The sequence below is a fragment of the Peromyscus eremicus genome, chromosome 8b (genome assembly GCF_949786415.1).
Source record: "Peromyscus eremicus chromosome 8b, PerEre_H2_v1, whole genome shotgun sequence".
Taxonomy (NCBI): Eukaryota; Metazoa; Chordata; class Mammalia; order Rodentia; family Cricetidae; genus Peromyscus; species Peromyscus eremicus.
The window spans coordinates 30,983,768-31,004,604 of NC_081424.1; the positions used below are offsets into that span (position 1 = coordinate 30,983,768).

Sequence of the window (20,837 nt, forward strand, 5' to 3'; positions counted from 1 at the left end):
TTTCCAGGATAATCCACCCACAGGCCCTCCCCTGTGCCGGCAGGACAGAGCTGGGTCAAAGGGCCTGTCTGTAGCCACTCAGTGGTATGTGTGAGAGGTAAGGGGAACTGACAGAACCCCCCTCCCTTTGTATTAGAGGTGAAAAATGTGACACAGCTCTGTGAAGAATCGGCCTCCAATTTCTTGGTCAACATTTAATTCACAAAAAGGTTGATCTTTGGTATTTCTCAAGTAAATGTAAAGAATTACAGCTTCTCCTACAATGTATACTCGATCCATTTCTAGTATTGTTCTTTGTGTTTGCTCTGAATTCTGTGATTTAATCTGTGTTGATAGAATACCTAAAATACAAGACACTTAATCACCAGACCACCTTGAGCAAAATAATTAAAAACACACTGCACATGTTAAGACCGACTTTCTTGCAGTGCAGAGGTAGAACACTTCAAAATAGCTGTCTTACACAGATGAAAAGTCTCAGACACCTCATTTTAAATAAAAAAGCCACAAAGGCCAACCCTTCATATACACTCTAGTCTCTCAAAGTCATGTTTCATTTTTCATACATGTTTGTTAAATAATAGACTATCATTTTTCTTATAAAATAGCTGATGATGACTCTTACTTATATAATTGCATGATTCAGGGTAGAAGAAAGAACACGACACTAAATTCATCTCTCTGGTCCCCGAATGCTGAAAGTACATCAAGGAGATTCTGAGATAGGCTTAGAAACATCAGGAGTGTCATTTACAGACTCGGGTTCCTAAGCACAAGTACAAGCCTGGGTTTTGATCAAGGTTAATAACACTAAGTTCACTGATACATGTCAATTACAATTATGTCCAAAACATTCTAAGTTTTGTTTCAAAACAAAGTTCCCATGCTTAAGGAACAGCACTAACATTTGTCTTCAAAACAGAGCCAAGATGAATACATAAGGACAGTACAGATTCCCAGCTCACACACTCCTTTAACAATCTAGCATGATCTAAGATATTTATACAATAATCTTGCGAGTTTGTGCTGAATTTAGAATGTGTGTACCTACACTTAGGATAGTGATGCAGAGGAGTATCTACACTTAGCACTCATGCACGTATGTATGTAAATGTGTACATACTATTTTGAGGATAGTCAGTAAAATTAATGCACAGGTTTAGACTCTACATTAGAAAGGGGATGTAACAAAGAGCGGCTGGGTGGACCTTAAAAAATGCAACTTATGGAGGCATGCTGGCCACTGCTTCCTCTTCCTCTGGTCTGTCATTCAAATCACAGTCATAAAAAACGTGACAGGCGGTGGCTTTCCCCTCCAGATAGCAGAGGACTAGTGCCAGAGGAAGTGAAAAGGTAAGAGAAAAAGAAACTGACTGAGAAGCTGAGAGAAGCAGCCCGAAGATGAGGATAAGTGAAGGAATGAATGAAGGGGATGTGATGGGGATGTAATGCTGGACGTCAGGAGGGAGGAAGGAAACCCAGATCTTGGGGAGGCTGGGGAAGGCAAGGTATCCATCTTCATCAAGAAGGGAAGGCAAGCCAGAGGCAAAGCATTTGTAAAAGTTAAGGGAAAAGTAGCCAAATTCAGAATCCTTAGGGTCAGCCGATTTGAGAGTCTTCTCCTGGATGGAAGGACAGTCAGGTTGAGGAGGGGCTACAGCAGGATCTAAGACAGAATCCAATGTGGCCACCTCAGGGTCACCCTGCTCTGACGCTCCACCTGGGGAAAGTAGCTCGAAGCTATCTAGTGTGGTCTCATCAGCCTCCCCAAAAGGGTCTTCCTCTGAAATGTCTGACAGCAAGTCCACTTCCGGGACTGGCAGGAGGTGTGGGGAAAAAGGTGAAGTACAGCAAATGAGAGGTGACGGAGGGCACATGCACACACTCTATTTCAAGAGTAACCCACAGTTGAGTATGAATCATACAATGGTCATGTTCAAAGGAACAAGAAGGACATAGGAGAAAAGAAGATATATTAGTGAAATATTAATCCCAAGTAGGCTTCATAAAAACAGTGGTTAGAAAATTAATTGAATCATCCATTTTTAAGGAGGAAAACCAGATTCCTTTTATCACATAAAATGTATACCTACTAATGACTGTGAGTTTCTAACTGATGTTACTCAAACCTAGTTGCTGATTCATATATTAAAAACACCAGCAAAAAGCTCATATAACTAGTCATCTTGAAGACAAGAAAGATTTCCTTTCAAATTTAATATAAGAACTTCTGTCGTCCAAAGAAAATGTTTCATAATTACATATGTCAAATTAAGTAGGAAAAGCAGAAAAGAACTATTCTGAAATACTACGCCTACTTCTCTTCAGTAGTCGTTTTCTTGGGTACTCTGTAAGCTTAAAAGATTCTGACAACTTAACACTTGAAGGACATCATGTAGGACATAAATTGTGTTATCTTTAACTAAATCCCTTCTAGACAAATATTTTTCAACATGACAATCATAAATTAAGGTCAGGCTACAAATGATTTCCTATCATCTGCTGTTTGATGTCCTGTGACTATGTGTCGGAGGCCTCTAAGCTGGCTGCAGGGAATGTCAGTGCAAGAACTCCTACTGTTCTGGCGGATACTTCAGCTACCTTCCTTTTCTAAGTTCATTCTGCTTATCTTTACATTTTTTAAAGGCAGAATTAAACAGACACTGTAAGTCAACAGGATAATCGTGTGTGTGTGTGTGTGTGTGTGTGTGTGTGTGTGTGTGTGCATATGTGTGCTTGCGCACATGCATGTGCACTTATTTCCAAAGTTGCATATAAAAACCGGTTTGCACAGATCTGGAAATAAGACATGAGGAGCCCAAAAGCTCTTCAGTCAAGTGACTTAATCAACTGAAGTGACTTCAGTAACAAAGTAACAAAACAGTGACAGATTTGAGAACATCTTAATATTGATTGCTTCTTCATTCACTACAGTGTATGCACAAAATAAAGACAATGACAGCACACCAACCCTGCACTCACTAGCCACAGCTACGAATTATTAATGGATTTTTTCATAAAATTATCTTCATTCATATAAAAATTTAAAAAAACAATGGAACTCAAGACAGGGACTACCTTTAAAATTGACTGGCAACAATATGTAAATTTCAAATAAATGGCTTTTATCATTGGTGATTCAACTGATAATAAACTAAGAAAACAGGAAACGCCAGTGCACTGCTTTCTTATATTGGAATAATTACACTGAAATAAATATTTACACTGAAAAATAATCAAAACAAGGTTAGAAATCACAGTCCAAACAGCAGCAGCCTACACATACTTGAAACTTGGGAAATCAAACCAGCATAGGTCACACAACGAGAATACATTTCTGGTTCTGACATGCAAAATGCAGCAGAGAGCCTCTGTCTCAGCACATCTTCCCAACAGCACTAGTGCTAACGTGCCATACCTTTCCTTCAGCGAGCAGGGGTGTGGCTTTTGTGGGGCTTCTGACATCCCTCCGGCTATCCCCATCTTGAATGGTGGTGTAGCTGGCAGCTCCAGGGCCAAGTGCTGAACCCTCTCCCGGAGGGCCAGGAAAATCCTTCAGAAGACTTTGGTCCACAACATCAATCAGAGCTGGTCAGAAAATAAGTTGAAATGCCCGTGAATACCTTGACCCTGAATGGCCAAGCTTTAAAGAACATAACCCCTTAAACAAACAGGTCACATTAAGTAGCTGGAACATAGATTGAACTTTGAAAATATCAACATTTAAAAAAAACAAATGTTTAAAAACAAACTTGTACAAAACTCTACTAATATTCTGAGTTTTTAAAAACTATTTATTTATATTCAGCTATCCATCAGCAAATTAGATTTTTGAGCATGTGGCTCATTGAGGAATTGACCAGTAGGAGGAGCTCTTGGCCCAACTGCAACAGTCCAGAATTAGAATATAACCATCATCCAGGGTGACTGATCAGTCCTAAATCTACCTTTTAAAACAAATAATACTAATCATTAAAATGACTTGCTTCAAGAGGTTTTAAGAAATCCCCTGCAAGTTAACTTTTTATTTGCATATTAAAAACCACAGACTTAAGAATTTACCTAGTATTTTTCACTTTTCTGATAGTTCTGAATACCTCAATCTGACTATGATGTCCAGTACCCCAGCTACTGCCCAAAAGTTGGCCTTGTGCATTGCCTCCCTCTTTCTCAAAGAAGTAAAAAGCTATTATTCTAAGGTTTCTGTCATAGTGAGTGAGTGTGTGTGTGTGTGTGTGTGTATGTGTGTGTGTGTGAGTGTGTGTGTGTAAAACCCACCAGTTAACTTGAGGTACCTTCCATCTTGGTCCTACAAGGTACTTAATAATCTGCACCCTCCCCGCCCGTCTCAACAGGCTTCTTCCCTAGCCCAGTTTGTCTTATTAAATGATACTCTACCTGCACCTATCTGCTTGAGCCAGAAACCTCCAATTCTAGATCATCTTCCCTTAAAACCAGCAAGTCAAACAGGGCTCTTGGGTGTTTTCTAAACATGGTTAGATTTCTTTTTTAATCCTTTATTTCTATACCACTTCACCCTTTAAAACTTTTCCCATCTATAAAAATTTACTTTTCAGACTCCACAAAATCATCAAAACATTAAAATGAGCTCACATCTTACATTACACCTGCTAATTTCCCAGGCTGGTTGTTTTTTGGTTTGGTAAAGATTTTACTTATTTTCCTGTACCGAAGTATATAATTATACATACCCCTTTGACTTATTTTATAAATTTAGGCACCATAACAATCACGAATCACTACAAAGTGAGAAAATCTGACCTAAAGGTAGTTTCAAATATATTGATACTGAAATATGAGTCAATATGAAATTAGAAATTACAAACCAAGTTAACAAATGTTGACTGCACACTTTTAAACACATACTCAGTCTAATGTACAGTAACCAACTGGTCTCCTCCCAAACCACGGTGAAGATCACAGCGGCCCGTCATGTAGACCACTCTGAGCCAGGCTGCCTGTTTCCTGGCTGTCTTCTCTAACCATTCTCTTAGAGCACAGGATTCTTCAAAGCTGACACTGTGCTCTGGTGTGCTGTCACAGATGCCCCAAGCCCTCAATGCACAGGAAGGACTCTGCAGAGCCTGCCAACGGCCTGGCTCTCCTAAGCTTCAGTGTGCGGTTCTCTCGCCTCAGAGCTGCTCGGCGGCGTCCACTGCCTGGGTGCTCCATGTTCTCCTCTCTACTCAGGGCTGCCTCCCTTTCATCTTCCTAGGTCTCTGAGATTCTTCATTAGGGAGGCCTTCCTTCCCTGATGACCATACTTAAGTAACACAGCACTCCTGTTTACTCTTAATTTTCGCCTCCAAAAACAAAAAACAAAAAACAAAACAAAACAAAAAAACACTGCTACCCCCACTTGCCAGCCAACAAGGATTGTTAGTTCTCTAAAGGGACTCTTCTGGCTCCCTTGGTTCCATTTCCCAACCTCAGAGGAGCCTTGCTGCTCTACAGCAGCTGTTCGAGGGGATTTTTACTTTTAAGTCTTCCAGTGTCACATTAAATGGTGACGTTTATGCAATCACCTCACAAGTTTTCTAAACTTAAAGGGAAGATTATTTACCTATCTAAATTGTTCAAGTCTAATTTTTAAAAGCAAGCAACAAAATAAGAAAAGACAACCCTTGTCAGCAATATTCAAGGAATGCTGGTAAAAATGGTGAAGGAAGCCGGGCGGTGGTGACGCACACCTTTAATCCCAGCACTCAGGAGGCAGAGGCAGGCGGATCTCTGTGAGTTCGAGGCCAGCCTGGTCTCCAAAGCGAGTTCCAGGAAAGGCACAAAGCTACACAGAGAAACACTGTCTCGAAAAACCAAAAAAAAAAAAAAAAAAAAAAAAAAAGATGAAGGAAACTGAACTCTGTACTGGGTTACTGAGGAGTTTTGCTTTGTTAGGGAAAAAGAACCTAAGCCCTAACCAAACAGTTCACACACTGGCATGAGAAGCCTCCTAGTTTTCACAGTTAACACAATCATCCTTTTGATGACCTGCCCATCTGATGAATTTCAGTGCCCAAGACACAAAGGGGAAATACTGGTGCCATGCTTGTTCCTGTTCCTTGTGAAAACTGTTTTCAGATACAAACTGGACAACCCTCTGCAATAACTACTCAGTGGAGATGGTGGGTTCCCCACAGAAGTGGACAGGCCACAAAGAAGATGCCCTGGCGGAACCTGTTAGGATCCTGCCCCTACTCCTGGAGTCCTGGGTCTTGCGTCTTATATCATCAGGGGGCACGGGCGACTATGCAATCTGCGCCCTAAAAAAGCCAAACACGAACCCCACCCTCTCTATCTGTTCCCTCTCTGCTCTGCTCCCTCCCCCCAGGCTGGCTCCCCTCTCTCTCCCCCTCTTTCCCTCCTAATAAAGCTCTCTGTAACTCAGGCAGTGGTGGCCATGGCTGGTGACTTTTCCAAGGGTAACCAGCACTGCCACCAGCGCCATTTACCTAATCAGAATGTCCTTCATTAACTCTAACACTCACAACATGGGAGCTATACAGCCTCACAGCTTAGAACAAAAGCTCAGGACAGTACTCCAGAAGGCAGTAGCTCCTCTTGGAGCATAACCTACAGAGATTGTCTATCTAATGCTGTGGCAAGAGCAGACTTGGCAAAGCCTTACATGCATTGGAACATTTTTCTGATCCCTGCTCAGCTGTAAACTGACACCACTAATTCACTAAACTTAAACAGTCACATCTGGAAAGAGGGACATTCATCTGCTTGAAGCACACATTATCTGGTGGTTCCTTAAAACTGTAGGGAAGACTCTCTAGAGCTAACAAGCACATCCATCAATACCCACTGACAAACCCTGGGAGGTAGCAGTGTGTACAGGCCTAGTCTGTAACTTCTTTTACTAGGAAAAGTAGCATATGGTCAGTATGTGTCAATCACCCACTAATGGGACACTATGTTAGCATAGGAATAGTCTGTTTTATCTACTTACATAATATCTAAGTTGTTCAAGTTCATATTTCAAAACTATATGAAGGAACAATCAAAATGCAATTTTTTGATAATAATGCACTATAGAATTATAATTTTTTAAACTATTTAATTAGTATTAAATATAACCAAAAATGTTAAATTTCACTAAAATTAACCATAATCATTTTTGTAATATAAAAAGAAAAGCATTTTAATAAAAATGTAACATTATCTCTCTTATAAGAAACTTATTATTAATTCCTAATTTACTAGTTATCAGTATGATAAATAATATGAAAAAGCAACATCACCTCATTTCCATGCACATGTTCATAAAACTACAAATATGTAGCTCATCTGAACTCTAACACAAAAGCACTAATATTTATACTATCTCCCCAGACAAATGAGTATGTATTTCTTTTGTTACTATTATTTAAAACCATATTTAAAATTAATCCTTTGAGGCCTAGAATGTTTTCTTGTATGATGGAAGTTTGATAACTTCTAAAAGCATAGCTTCAAATCTGAGAGAATTGTTTAACAATTATTTGAATTAAGATTCATATGCAGTGGGCAGTGGTGGCACATGACTTTAATCCCAGCACTTGGGACACAGAAGCAGGCAGATCTCTGTGAGTTTGAGGCCAGCCTGGTCTACAGAATGAGTTCTAGGACAGCCAGGGCTACAGAGTAACCATGTCTGGAAAAAAAGAAAAAGAAAAAGATTCATATACAAACTTACCCCCCAAATCCTTTATAATTGTTAGCAATTAATAAGTATAAGAAATTAAGTCACATTAGAGATCATAACCAAATAAAACCAAGAGAAACATGTTTATCCAACAGCTTATAACCACAAACAAAAATACATACTGATTATTTATGTGTGCTGTCAACACAAAGGAAATACGTGGCAAGAGCGACAACCTGAATGCAGAATTATTTCACTCTGAGAGTAACAATCATTTACTAATTTTGGGGTAACTGTCTATCCCTCTAAAGGATGTCTGGTAGTCTTACTAACTAGATCATCACTTTCTGACCCCAGTGGATTAGAAAAGATGAGTAGAATCCAAAATTATAAATGTGTTTACCTCCATCCAGGCTCCTTGAGACACGTTTACTAGAGGCACGCTCGAAGTGTGGTGCTGGCCTATCTATGAGGGTGCTTGCTTGGCGGGTCTGTGCCTGGGTACGTCCACTGTAGCGGAATTTGGACCCCAAGGTCAAGAACTTGGCCTTTGGTGGCTGCTCTGGAGACACAAGCCTACAAGTGAAAAGAAAAAACAGAGACTTCAAGTACATGAAAAACAAACAAACAAACAAACAAACCAGGTATATATTTTTAAGATCTCATTTTAAATATTAGTCAAAAACAGTGCTACATATAAGCTTTTACAAAAAACATCCTTCCTACCTATGTGATTTTACTATTTTGTTTTGGAGACAAGGTCTGACTATACAGCCCTAGCTGGCCTCAAACTCCCTGGGCAAACCAGGCTGGGCTCCAACTCATCCACCTGTCCTGGCTCCCAAGTGCTGCGATTACAGTGAACGCCACACCAGGTCATATGTCGTTTTATAATAGTTCACAGATTTTTTTTTTCCAGCCCAACCAAAGCAGGTGTTCTGAGTGTGCATCAAGATATTTATTTGAGTTTGTGTAAATCATTTGTGGTAAACACATATGTCTGAATTTGTGCTGCTATCTATAAATGCCAAGTGAAAAGCCCATTATCATTAGCGATTGTTAATATTTATGCTTCTTTCTGGTTGGGAAAAAAACCCCATCTAACTCAAGAATCTGTTCCATTAAGTAATTCTTCCCTGAAGAACAGAACTTACACAGTGATCCACAGAGATGACTAATATTCCTTTTTGTCAACATAATTCTACTATGTAAACCTTGGGTTCATAATGTATGAATTCAAACCTTAATCACAAGTAACTTTCAGATTTATGTAAGAGCACCCTTTTTAATAAGTAAGCCAATCTTTTTTGATACAACTGAAATTATCTTGCCATTGTTTACTTGGGAGTAGAAAAAAAATCCTAACAAAAATATAGTCTCAGAGATCTTACAATTTATTATTAAGACTTTAGTTGACAGTTCATGAATATGGAGATTTCAATCATTTTCCAAGGAAAAGTCATTTTTTACAAGTTTTTTTCTAAAGTCATTCCAAGTATTCCTAGATCATCTGTATAAGTTTTAGAATTTTTCTGCTTAGTGAATGATAAGTTCTAAGGCAAGGTGAAGTCAGCTGTGATAACTGTGAGAGGTAATCCTCCTTTAACTCAAAAGTCTCAAAATAGTATTTATCAAAAAAAAAAACACTATGTCAGAATTAAATGATAAATAAACTAATATTCATCATGCTTTCTTGGTTCAAATCTACTCATGTGGTAAAGTGTAACTATACAAAGCACATTCCATCTTCTGCCTATAAATTTTCCTAAGATACACACAATGGTGTCCTACAACAGTGCTGAGAATGTGTACTCTGGTGGCTGTTTATTCCCCTGGGACTGTCTCCTGATGGGCTGAACATGGGAGAGTTTCTCTAGCTAGCGATACTGCGAAACAAGCCCTTAACCTGCTTTGTAAGAATGCAGACAACTACAGAAACAGGAGGTAAGGTCGCTGACAAGCTTATCAGTGCAGCCACTGTGGGAAAAGTGCTCTCTGGTCTATTAATGAAGTCTACTCTCAGAGACCAGTGGGGGGAAAGAGGAAAAGACCATCACGATGGAAAAGCATGCACTGGTAACTCAAAAAGAAATCACCAAAGAAAATTCTGAAATTACAGACAGAATGTCTACTTTATGGAGAGAGCTATGAGGGAAAAAAAAAAAAAAAAACTTAAAGATCATGGATTTTAAAGAGATATATCACTTTAAAATTTTAATATATTTTCTGTTTCTTTTATAAAGTAACTTTAAAACAACTGAGAAACCTCTCATTCATCAGGAACCAATTTTAAAGAAAATGTAAAATCTTTCAGAGGTGTTCTCCCAGCTTCCAATCACTACTTTACTTTCTATAACTCCATGAGGCCTACGTGTGCCAGGGCCCATGCACTGGGGGCGCTTGCCTGTTCCTGTTGTAACCTTTTGTAGTCTGTGAAGTCTAGACATATCCAAACGCCCATCTTAATGGGTTTTTGCTTTGTTTTGTTTGAGGGTTTCACTGTGTTGCCCAGACTGGTCTCAAATATACGAACTCAAGTGATAGTCTGCCCTGTCCTCGTCCCCTCCCCCTCTCCCACAGCTGGGACAACGGGTAAGCACCCTTTTAGTGTTCTCCTTCCTGGTGTCACACGGACGTAGCCTTGAGGAATAAGTAACTTCTGTGCTATGTGTTGGAAATCTAGCAAAGGGAAACTGCTGCAAGCCCTGTGACCTCTGGCCCATTACTACTGAAGTGCTGTGTCTTCTTAGTAAATGCACAACAATATAGTCTTCAGAATGAACTCTAGAATGAATCTGGTTTTGCTGTGTCCCCCACCCAATCTGAAAGGTAACTTTTCTCATTAACAGAGTCTGTGAAGACATTTAACATCCATGTCCAATGAGAGAGAAGTACTCTACACAATCAAATTTCTTCTAATTTACTTTCCATTAAGGTAATGGTCAGCCAACTGGTTACTATTTAAGTAAATATCAGAATAATTGTCCATTTAAGCATTTTTGCATGCGATATTTTACAAAAATATATAAATTTAAGACATACAAGGAAAACATTTAAAAGATAAATATATAGTACAATTAAAAGAAAGCAAAAATAATTGAAAATGGATTTATTTCAAATGGGATGAAAAACTTTCTTATCTAATTGGCACCGGTAAACCAAAGCATTAGCTTACAGGTAGTTTTCCAATGACAAATAAATTTTGAAGTAATTAAATTGCAATTAAATAGAAATTAATATCAAAACAAAAACGGATCAAACACTGGAAGTTTTCTCTAAGATAATTTTTTGGGGATTGAAATCAGAGGTTACATAAAATAATCCTCTAAAAAATGTAGGTCAACGCACAACATATTTTAATTCACTCACTTAATTATTTCTTTTTGGTATTACTTTTATTTTACACAGCAGACTGCAATAAGACCTGTGTCTTCATAAAAACTATCAAAGCAGTGAACTATAAGACATCTATCCTATTAGCTTTACTAATATGAAAATTACAAAAGGAACTTCCACGGAATGTTAAAAACCTTGAGTAAAATGACCTAATTAATGATGTGTCAAAAATGAATCAACTTTTATATATTTGACTGCTTAAGTAGTGAAATACTGTTTTAAATTTTATAAAATCCAGCTGCTACAAGCCAAATACCATCGATGCTCATCTATGAGAAAGACAGGAACCATTTTTAAAAAGCCTACATATAAATTACTGAAGTTAACCATGAGTGGTACAGAGGTATCCACAAAGCTCTCTATAACGGAGCTGACAAGTTTAAGTGCAAGTGACTCTCTGGCTCTAAGAACCTAGTCTTTCTCTCAGACCTATGAGAACCAAGCTGTCAGGAGCACAGGAGGAGGCGGCGCACTGCAGACAGGTAGGCAGACAGGTAGGCAGACAGGTAGGCAGACAGGTAGGCAGCCCAGTGCAGCAGACACACTGATGAGAACTAGGCTCCACAGTACCTGGGTTAAACGCCATCTCCACCTGTTACTCTTGATATGACCACCACACCTTAACACTTCTGTTCCTCCTTTTCCATATGCCAAGTACAGCCAACAGCAATTGTGTCTTAAGTGGTAAAGATTGTGAACAGGTTGTAAAGATTAAAATAATCCTTGCGCAGCACTTAGAATAACAGCAATCTCTATAATGCGACTAGTAGTTTTAGTATCACATTTGTGTTCTGCTAACATTAGTATATCTGATTGGTTATCAATGAATAGAAAGACTTGTTTATTTTTAATAGCGTCAATCTGCACGCCTGACAATTTTATAAAGAAATAATTTGCACATTTCATAAAAAGTATCAGCAAAATCCACTGATCTGACTTAAATTACTCTACAAACACATTAGGATTTTCCCTTTCCATGCTAAATACGTTGTTTTATGCAGCTCTGGAAGTGTCACATACGGCTGACCTTTGGTTTGTTAACTAACCATGATCACAAAAGTCTTCAGGAGCAAAATAGTCTACTTTTAAGTGAGCTTTGCAGGACTAGCACATCACAGAAATCCCTGGAAGGCACATAAGAGAGAAAGCTGGCATAGAAGACAGTGAGGCCTTCAGGTCCCACCTCTGCTCCAGTGTGTGGCTACTGTTCTACCTCTGAGTATCCACTTCCTGCAATATGAAGCAGTCAGCTGTGTCTAACAACAATAAACAGTCAAGGAATTCCTAGCGCCTGTCATTTCCAACAGGACCCTTGCTGTGGGTATCATCAATTGACAGCAAACTTGCTATCTGCCCAGGCTAGACCTGTATGACAGGTGATCTAGCTATATACGAGGTAGGCCCAGGCTTCTTCAGGAAAGTCTGCTCAGGTTACCAAGAAACATGAACCTTTCGAGGACTTCCATGATTAGTGTAACTGAGTTAGATTCAAATACATGTTGAATGATATGTCTCCTCTAAAATTAGTGTATTAGAGTACTCTCGAAAATGAGTACTGTTTCACTCTAAGAACCAGTCATTTGTAATTAGCTACAATTTGTTTTTTATTTTAAAAAAATAGTGATAGTGTCAATGATGATAATAAACATTATTATACACCAGAAATAGATTATGTTTGCTTCACACGTAAACTCCCATTTAATTTTGAAAATAATCCCATAAGGAAATGAAGGAACCCCTCATTAGCACCACACAGCTGAATAACTCGTCCTGAGTCTAGAGAAAACACTTCAACCTGGCTGGCTTTATAAACCACAATGACCAAAACCAGAGGAAATGAAAGGAACCAAACTACTGGGAAACATACGCCCCCAAAGAAAAGGCTTAAAAGACAACAGACACAAGCTATAGTTTGGGATAAAAGGAAATTGGGGGGGGGGGGGGTGTTCACTGTTGCTCTGTTGCTTGCTTGAGACAGGGTCTCACTAGCTCACTAAGTAGATAAGGCTAGTCTTGAACTCACGAAGACCCGCCCTGCCTCTACTTCCCAAGTACTGAGATTAGAAGAATCATGGGGGCTCTTTAGGAGTTCCGTTTGCTGGGGCTTTGTTTTTTAAGGAAGGCGTGGGTGCGTGACTGGCCAAGGAAGTCAGAGGAGGCATCTACTAGAAAGTAAACTTACCCAGAAAACTCCTTTGGGGGAGGGATGAAAGAAACAATCAAAGCAATGTCTATCCACTCCTTGAAAAGGAGGAGGTTACAAATGAAGGTGGTGAGATGAAGAGATAATAAATTAGGAGGTAAAGACAATAAACCAAGTGGAGCCCTCGTGACCCCAGTTTCTACAGCGGACCTGAGGAGAGGCCTTCTCACAAACATTTCAGAGGACAAGGGAGGTCAAAGGACCGGCAGGCCACTTTCACAAGGTTGTGTTAGCGGACCACCCACCAGCAGGAGTGCTGCTTCCTTATGGCTGACAACACAGGCACCCAAGTGGGCCCGCCAGGCCGTCAGACCTGCAGCAGCACACGGGGAAGCGGCTGTGCTGGGGAGGGGCCTGAGGACAGTCAGACCGTCTTGACCAAACCACCAAAGAGAGCAGTGGCAGGGCTCCAGCTGACCGAGAATGTTCGGCTGGAACCTCCAGCTCACTCCTGCTGATCCGAAAAGCCCTTTTCCTGTCTCTATCTCTGTCTCTCCAAACCCCTCCCTCTCGGAGAGTCTCCAACAAAGAGAAGGCACCAAAAAGCCCAGTTCTGTGTTCTTGGCCGATGCGGCAGCTCCTCCTCTGACGCTGCCAGCAGCCGAGTCCCACCTAAAGCGGTCAGCTTTTGACCAGACTTGGGCAGACACATCATCACCCCTTGCCTACAGGCTCTATGACCTCCCTGTTTTAGTTCCGTGTGACTTCTCCTGCCTGGATCTCTGGGGCTGGAGAACTCACCTGGGAGTTGCTCTGCTCAAATAAACATGTTCTTTTAACTTTTTCAATTTGGCTTGATCTGGCTTACCGCGTCAGTGGAAAAACCTATTATCGCGATACAGAAAACCTATTAAGAAAGAGGTTAAGTCCAGAAGAGCTGCTAAGAAAAAACTCTGAACTCTAAGTGATGACAGAAAGGACAGCAGCAGGTGGTGTGAGGATGGGATGGTGGAAGGAGACAGTGAAAACCAGAAGGCAGATCAAAGCACGGCCTCAGGTAACAGAAACAACCGAAACATGGCTTCCAGCGGAGTCAGAAACCCTGAGGCAGGGCACAGTCACATCTGCCATGCTATCCATTCCACCTAACCTGGACAGGGTACCACAGGCAACTGCACGAGACTGTTCAAGTTACCTGTAGAAAGTGTGATGCTCCACACATACTTTCCATAGCCTTTTAGCTGCCCGGTGGTTTGGCAATTTGAATCCAATGGTGCTCTCAAACTGCTCCAGCTGAAATAAATCCGGAAGACAAAATCAGCCGATTCCTTAAGCACTGGCTACATGCTACTGTAAGCCGATTCAGTCATTTCTGTCAGGAATAATTCTTGTTTAGAAAGTATTAGTCTATCTATAGTCAGACAAAATAAAAAAAATTTCAGACTGTGATACTGCTTCTATGAAAAGCAAGTATTAATTGCCCATGTGAAATGACTATTCATTCCCACTAAAACACATTCCATCACTTAACTGAGTCAACAGAAAAAAATGAGCTCCCACTGTGCGTGGGGGTGGGAGGTGGGTCACAAAAAGATCCCTTCTTGTGAAAGATATAGTGGTTGTGTATATCAGAAACAGGAATGTTCGTATGTAGGTTATCATCAAGAACCCTGGCTTGTGTACCACACAAGAACAAAGAAGAGCTTCTTTCTGCAGTATTTTCATGGCAGGAATTCATTCATCTCTCCTACTAGCAAAGGAAATACTGATAGTGTGTTAGCTAAGCCAAGGGTACAGGCATTGCTTACCTCTGCTGGTCTAACCTTAATGTAGAAATTACTGCGCTTATAGGAAATTTTCAGGATCTTCGGCCAAGCAAAACGATTAATTCTCAGTCTGTCTTTGTAAATGAGAAGGCCATTAGCACACACACCCAGCTTGATGTCCACACCTTCAGAGTCCTGCCAAGTATAACCCATTCAACAGTTAGAATGACAAGTTACATAGACAGAGGCAAAGCAAACCTCAAATGATTGAAAATGTCAACATGTTCGTATTTAAATCTTAGTGACAGTGCCTAAGTTAATTTCAAGAGTAGAACACATGCTCATATTAAATGATTCATCTTCAGGAATTGGGTTGAATTTACAAAGAACTATAGAAATATCATTTAAAAGATATAAAAATCTGCAAAAGATTCAATTTCTCTATTGGCAAGCTCTGCCAGGAGTTAACAGGGAAGAATGAAAAAAGACCCAAATTTCAGCATCTCGAAGATACGGAAGATAGAATGCTTCCCTGGAGCAAGTCCAACCCTCGTGGATAGACAGTCTGCTGGCACACTGCTATGCTAACTGACAGCTGTTAGAATTAAACCTGTATTTTGCAAAACACCAATCCACAGAAAACTTCTCTTCTAGGCTGCCAGTGCTGAAACCTCTGAATTCTTTCAAGCATTTTCAGCAACTTAAGTGCTGACAAGCAGTTCTCATTAAGCATCCCTTCAGCTGACATATTGCAAACGACTGAGACAATTTCTGAAGTTATTATTAGTTTTCTTTTCCCAGAGATTTAATTTGGAATCAATGGTAATACAGAATAATTACTAGTGTGAAAATGTTTTACTTAGGTACAGACGAAAGCAGAAAGCTGACAGCCGAAAGTATGTTTTAAAAAGGAGAAAGGAACAACTTTCCCCTCGTATTTCACAGTGCAGAAGAGAAGAGGTACACAATATTCAAAGTACACGAGGAGTTACCCTCCAGGGTGCAGGTGATCTCAGTCAAGAGAGACAAACTCAACACTGCTACTCAGAGTTGTACACAGTTTAAGAAATCATTAACAATGGGGAACAAATTTTCACACGCACAAAGCAAAGACAAACAGCACATTAAGTCTAAGTCCCAATTCAGTAACAGAAAAGTGTTTGGCGGCATCATTACTAAGAATGATCTAACACAAGTTATAGTTTTTTGTTTTCAAAATAAAAGTATAGTATAGCCTACGGATGTTAATTTCATTATCCACTGTGATACCTGAGTAACAAATAAAATTACATTACAGCACATTGAGCAGTTTCTGAATCACTGGGGTGCCGAGATGGCCTAGCCAAAAAAACACTTACTGCAAAAGCCTGATGACCTGAGTTCAATCCCCAGAACTGATGTAAAGGTAGACAGAGAAAATCAGCTCCACAAAGTTGTCTCTGACCGCCACATGCACCATGGAGTGTACACCACAGCATGTGCACGGCCACTTACATATCAAATACACAACTCTTAAAAAAAAATTTAAAAATGGCCCAGGCGGCGGTGGCTCATGCCTTTAATCCCACCACTCGGGAGGCAAAGCCAGGAGGATCTTTGTGAGTTCAAGGCCAACCTGGCTGGTCTACAGAGCAAGATCCAGGACAGGCAGCAAAAAACATAAAGAAACTCGATCTTAAAAAAAAAAGTTAAAAAACTTAAAATACCAATACTGCAAATACTCACAAGGCCAGCTCCATCTAGTCGGAAGCAATCTTTAGACAGGACAAAGAACTATTTTTATTTTAATTAAAAAGAAATCCTACCAGTACTCAAGCAGATTGGAGGAGGTTTGGCTGGCTTACATATTGTTTTAGATTTATCAGGATTTGTGAGATCAGAATTACTGATAAAGGGTATGAAGTGAAAGGGGGAAAAGCATTTCTTAATCTCCCATGTCTGAGCTATGCTATTCAGCAACAATAAAAAACAGCTGACTGCAAAAGTTACCCTCTGCTCCGCCCTTCCGGAAGCTGCCCAGTGTGGACGGTCTTCTGAGAGGTTTGAGATGCTGAAGAGTTCTTGCCCAAGATCAAGGAGACGGAGGGAAGGAGGTCAGGGGTTAATTGAACAGGCTCCCTCCCTGTGTGGTCACATCAGCTGGCTGGTTCTAACAGTGGCTCCTCTGAAGAAAACCTCTCCAGACCAGCTTTCTGCCCAGGTCCCAGCGGCCACTCTGCCTTCCACCCTTCAGAGCTAGAGGGTGCAGGGGGGCCACTGACACCATCTCAGGGTCCCTGCTTCTCTGTGCTTTCATGCCCCTTCGTCAAGACTTTCCATTCAACATTCTTGAACTTGTCTTGAGTTTGCTATCTTAAGGCTTCAAACAGGAAGAAGAATGTGAGCTCGAGGTCAGGAAAAATGTTTTATGAAAATAAAATTTTACATGGCACATATTTTAAAACTGTTACAGGACTTCTTTTCCATGAGCCACAAATATGCTTATTATTAACTTGTTCTAACAAATGATAGTGAATAATGACACTTTATTGTTCTGTTCCTAACTGTACAGCGAAAACTGACATTACATTCATGATCAAGCTTCCCTTTTAACACTCTAGTATTAAGAGAAAAGAATCCTGACATTTTGCAGTAGTTCCCTAAGAACTGGCTTTTACTTAATGATCTACAAAGCAAGGAGACAGAAGAGCTGCATACAGCAAAGGCTGCAAGGTGTAGCTCATTGGTAGAGTATTTGCCTCATGGGTTCAATCCTTAGTCCTCCCACCCTCTCAAGAAAATTACATATAGCAAAATTAACAGAAATTTAAAAAGTAAAGATGGGAGAATCTTTTCAGTTCCAGACCTGTCCTCTCTCATCCTTTAGTTTCTTCATTAACCAAAAAAGGAAGGGAAGGGGGGTGTCCAACAAAACACTCCAGCATCAGAAAGAGCAAATTTACTACCTAGTAGCATTTATCAAAGAGTATTAGGCAGAGCTGATTGCCAGCAACAGATGACATTAGACAAGTCATTCTCTTTACTATTTCATGTATTTATAAAATAAATACATTCAAATTTCGAAAAGATAGTCTATGTGGAAGTGTTTTTTTTTTTTAATCTTAAAAGTTCTGTATCATCCAGCAGTTTAAACATGATGTTTCCAGGGACTAATCACTGGGTTGCAAATGTAAATAAAGCTGCAGTGAAAAGTGTCCTATATAAAAGGGTCATCCGACCCCCAAAGGGGTTGCAACCCACAGGTTGAGAACCACTTGTCTAGCAGAAGCTGGGACCCAGCATGAACCAGGGCCTCAGGGTAAGGTTTAAGGCTACCCAAGGCAGTTTTGTGGTAAGAACTCTCAAAGTGGCATTCATTAAAACACTTGATGAAACTTCTCAACTATGTTCATTTATTTTAAATAGCCAGAATTGGGAAACAACCTAGATGCCCCTCAACTGAAGAATGGATAATGAAAACATGGTTCATTTACACAACAGAGTATTGCTCAGTGGTTTAAAAAAAAAAAAAATGGCATCATAAAATTTGCAGGCAAATGGATGGAACTAGAAAAAATCATCTTGAGTGAGGTAACCCAGACCCAGAAAGACAAACATGGTATGTACTCATTCATAGGCGGATAGTAGATATAAAGCAAAGGATAACCAGGCTACAATCCACAGCCCCAGAGAAACTAGGAAGACCTTAAGAGGGATGCATGGATCACCCTGGGAAGGGGAAATAGACGAGATCTCCTGGGAAAACTGGGGGTAGAGGGAAGGGACAGAAAGGAGGGGAAGGGGATGGGAACATGAGGGTCCCGATGGTTGAGTAGGGGGAGGGATGGAGAGGGAGAGCAAAAGAGATTTCTTGTTGACATTATGAGGTTAGGAAGAAACCTGGTGCCAGGGAAAATCCCAGGAATCCACAAGGATGACCCCAGCTAAGACTCCTAGCAATTATAGTGGAGAGGGTGTCTGAACTGGCTTTCTGCTATAATCAGATTGGTGACTACCCTAATTGTCATCATAGAACCTTCATCCAGTAACTGATGGAAGCAGATGTAGAGACTCAAAGCTAGGCACTGGGCTGAACTCCTGGAGTCCAGTTGAAGAGAAAGAGGAGGGATTATATGAGCAAGAGGGGTCAAGACCATGATATCCACACAGAGACAGCTGACCTGAACTCTTGGGAGCTCACAGACTCTAGATAGCTAGGGAGCCTGCATGGGACTGACGGAGGCCCTCTGCATGTGGGTGACAGTTATGTAAATTGGTCTGTTTGTGGGGCCCCTAGCAGTGGGACCAGGATCTGTCCCTGGCATATGAGCTGGCTTTTTGAAACCTATTCCCTGTGGTGGGATGCCTTGCTTAGTCTTGATGCAGGGGGAGGAGCTTAGTTCTGCCTCATCCTGATATTCCATGCTTTGTTGACTCCCATGGGAGGCCTTACCCTTTCTGAGGAGTGGATGGAGGGATGGGGTAGGAAAGAGGTGGGGGGAGGGAACAGGAGGAGAGGAGGGAGCAGAAACTATGGTTGGTATATAAAATAAATTTTAAAAAATGGAAACAAAACACTGACGAAAGAAGAAGCAGGGAGAGGACAGGTGATTCCCACACTCATGAATTTTATAAGTGGTCACCAAGAAATACTGAAGACCCACAAGTGGAGACAAACAGCATTTTCCAAAATGAACCAGGCTTTGTGAAACTGAAGATTTCCTAGAACGTCAGCTGCTAAACTGGAAGAATGTTATTCCCACTGAATTTTACAATACCTTGGCATGATGCAGGTCAACACCGTACATGGAAAGCCTCTTTGCATTTTCTAAGAACTGAGAATCAGCTTGTGCTGGAGATAAGCCTCTGAGAATCAAAAGAAACTGTGTTACCGAGAGATGCAAATATGCTCAAAATAGATACAGGAGTGTGTACGATTGGGAGTGCAGGGAGGAACTCGGAGAGTAAGACAAGCTGCAGCTCCATCTCTACCACTTCCTACTACGGTCAGTTAATCTCAGCCTGCTCATGTCAAGGAGGCCAGTTTCTACACTTACCACTTTTATCCTTAAAATGGTGCTTTCCATTACTCTCACTGGGGAAGAAGACTGGGCAATAATGGGCGCAACATAAGCTAACAGGGCTCTGGCCCGACAGTCTTCATTTCCAACATAACATTTCATACCTAGCACGTCAAATCTGAGTGACAGAATAAATGTCTGTTGAGCAGAATTTAAACACAGAAATAAAGTCAAATACTGATCTTTTTTATTTCTTTAAACCAAAGTCAATGTATAAGGCCCCTTAAGCATTTTAAATCTCTGAAAGCTATTCAAATGATTTTAGTCAAAATTTCTTAAAATTATGGCTTGAAAGTATAAAACATTTTGTAGTTTTGAGAGATTCTGAAAACTCATGTAAACTCCATTTTGACAGAAATAGGAAAGTATTCAAGGTATACAAGGCATTCAAGTAATTTACATCATCCTCACCTAAATCAAAGGGCTATGTTCCGTGGCCTGTGGGGACAGCTGCACATTTCAGCTATCCCAAACCCATCACCATCTATCATTCCAATCCAGATGCTTCAACACATCCTAGTTTTTTAAAAAATCGTTATTTTCATCCTTTGAAAGTCTCAAACACATATATAGTGTGTTTTGATATCATCTACCCCCCTACCTCCCTGGCTTTCTTATAAAATACAGGAATAGAGATACTAAGAAGCAGAAAAATTGTACAGTAAGGCCAAACCAAGTATACCCAAGTCTGCTTCCTGTGTGTCTGTTGAGGATAGGATGGGACAGAGAAGGAAGCGTCAGATGGGAATCTACATTATTCTGATAAAAGAGTGTAGTTTCAAGAACACAATCCCCATATTACAGTAAGAGCTAGCTGCAGGTTG

General features: G+C 40.4%; 1 protein-coding gene across 15 annotated transcripts in view; it reads right to left on the minus strand.

Moving 5' to 3' along the window:
• Epb41l2 (erythrocyte membrane protein band 4.1 like 2) overlaps positions 1 to 20,837 on the minus strand; it is a 177,607-nt gene that overhangs the window by 34,623 nt on the left and 122,147 nt on the right. For all 15 annotated transcript variants that reach the window (XM_059272621.1, XM_059272620.1, XM_059272628.1 and 12 more), the window contains exons 8-12: positions 19,711 to 19,798; positions 14,996 to 15,148; positions 14,383 to 14,480; positions 8,052 to 8,224; positions 3,419 to 3,588 (exon numbers count right to left, since the gene is read on the minus strand). In XM_059272621.1, coding sequence (XP_059128604.1) covers positions 3,419 to 3,588; positions 8,052 to 8,224; positions 14,383 to 14,480; positions 14,996 to 15,148; positions 19,711 to 19,798 — 682 coding nt within the window. The remainder of the gene's footprint in view (positions 1 to 3,418; positions 3,589 to 8,051; positions 8,225 to 14,382; positions 14,481 to 14,995; positions 15,149 to 19,710; positions 19,799 to 20,837) is intronic.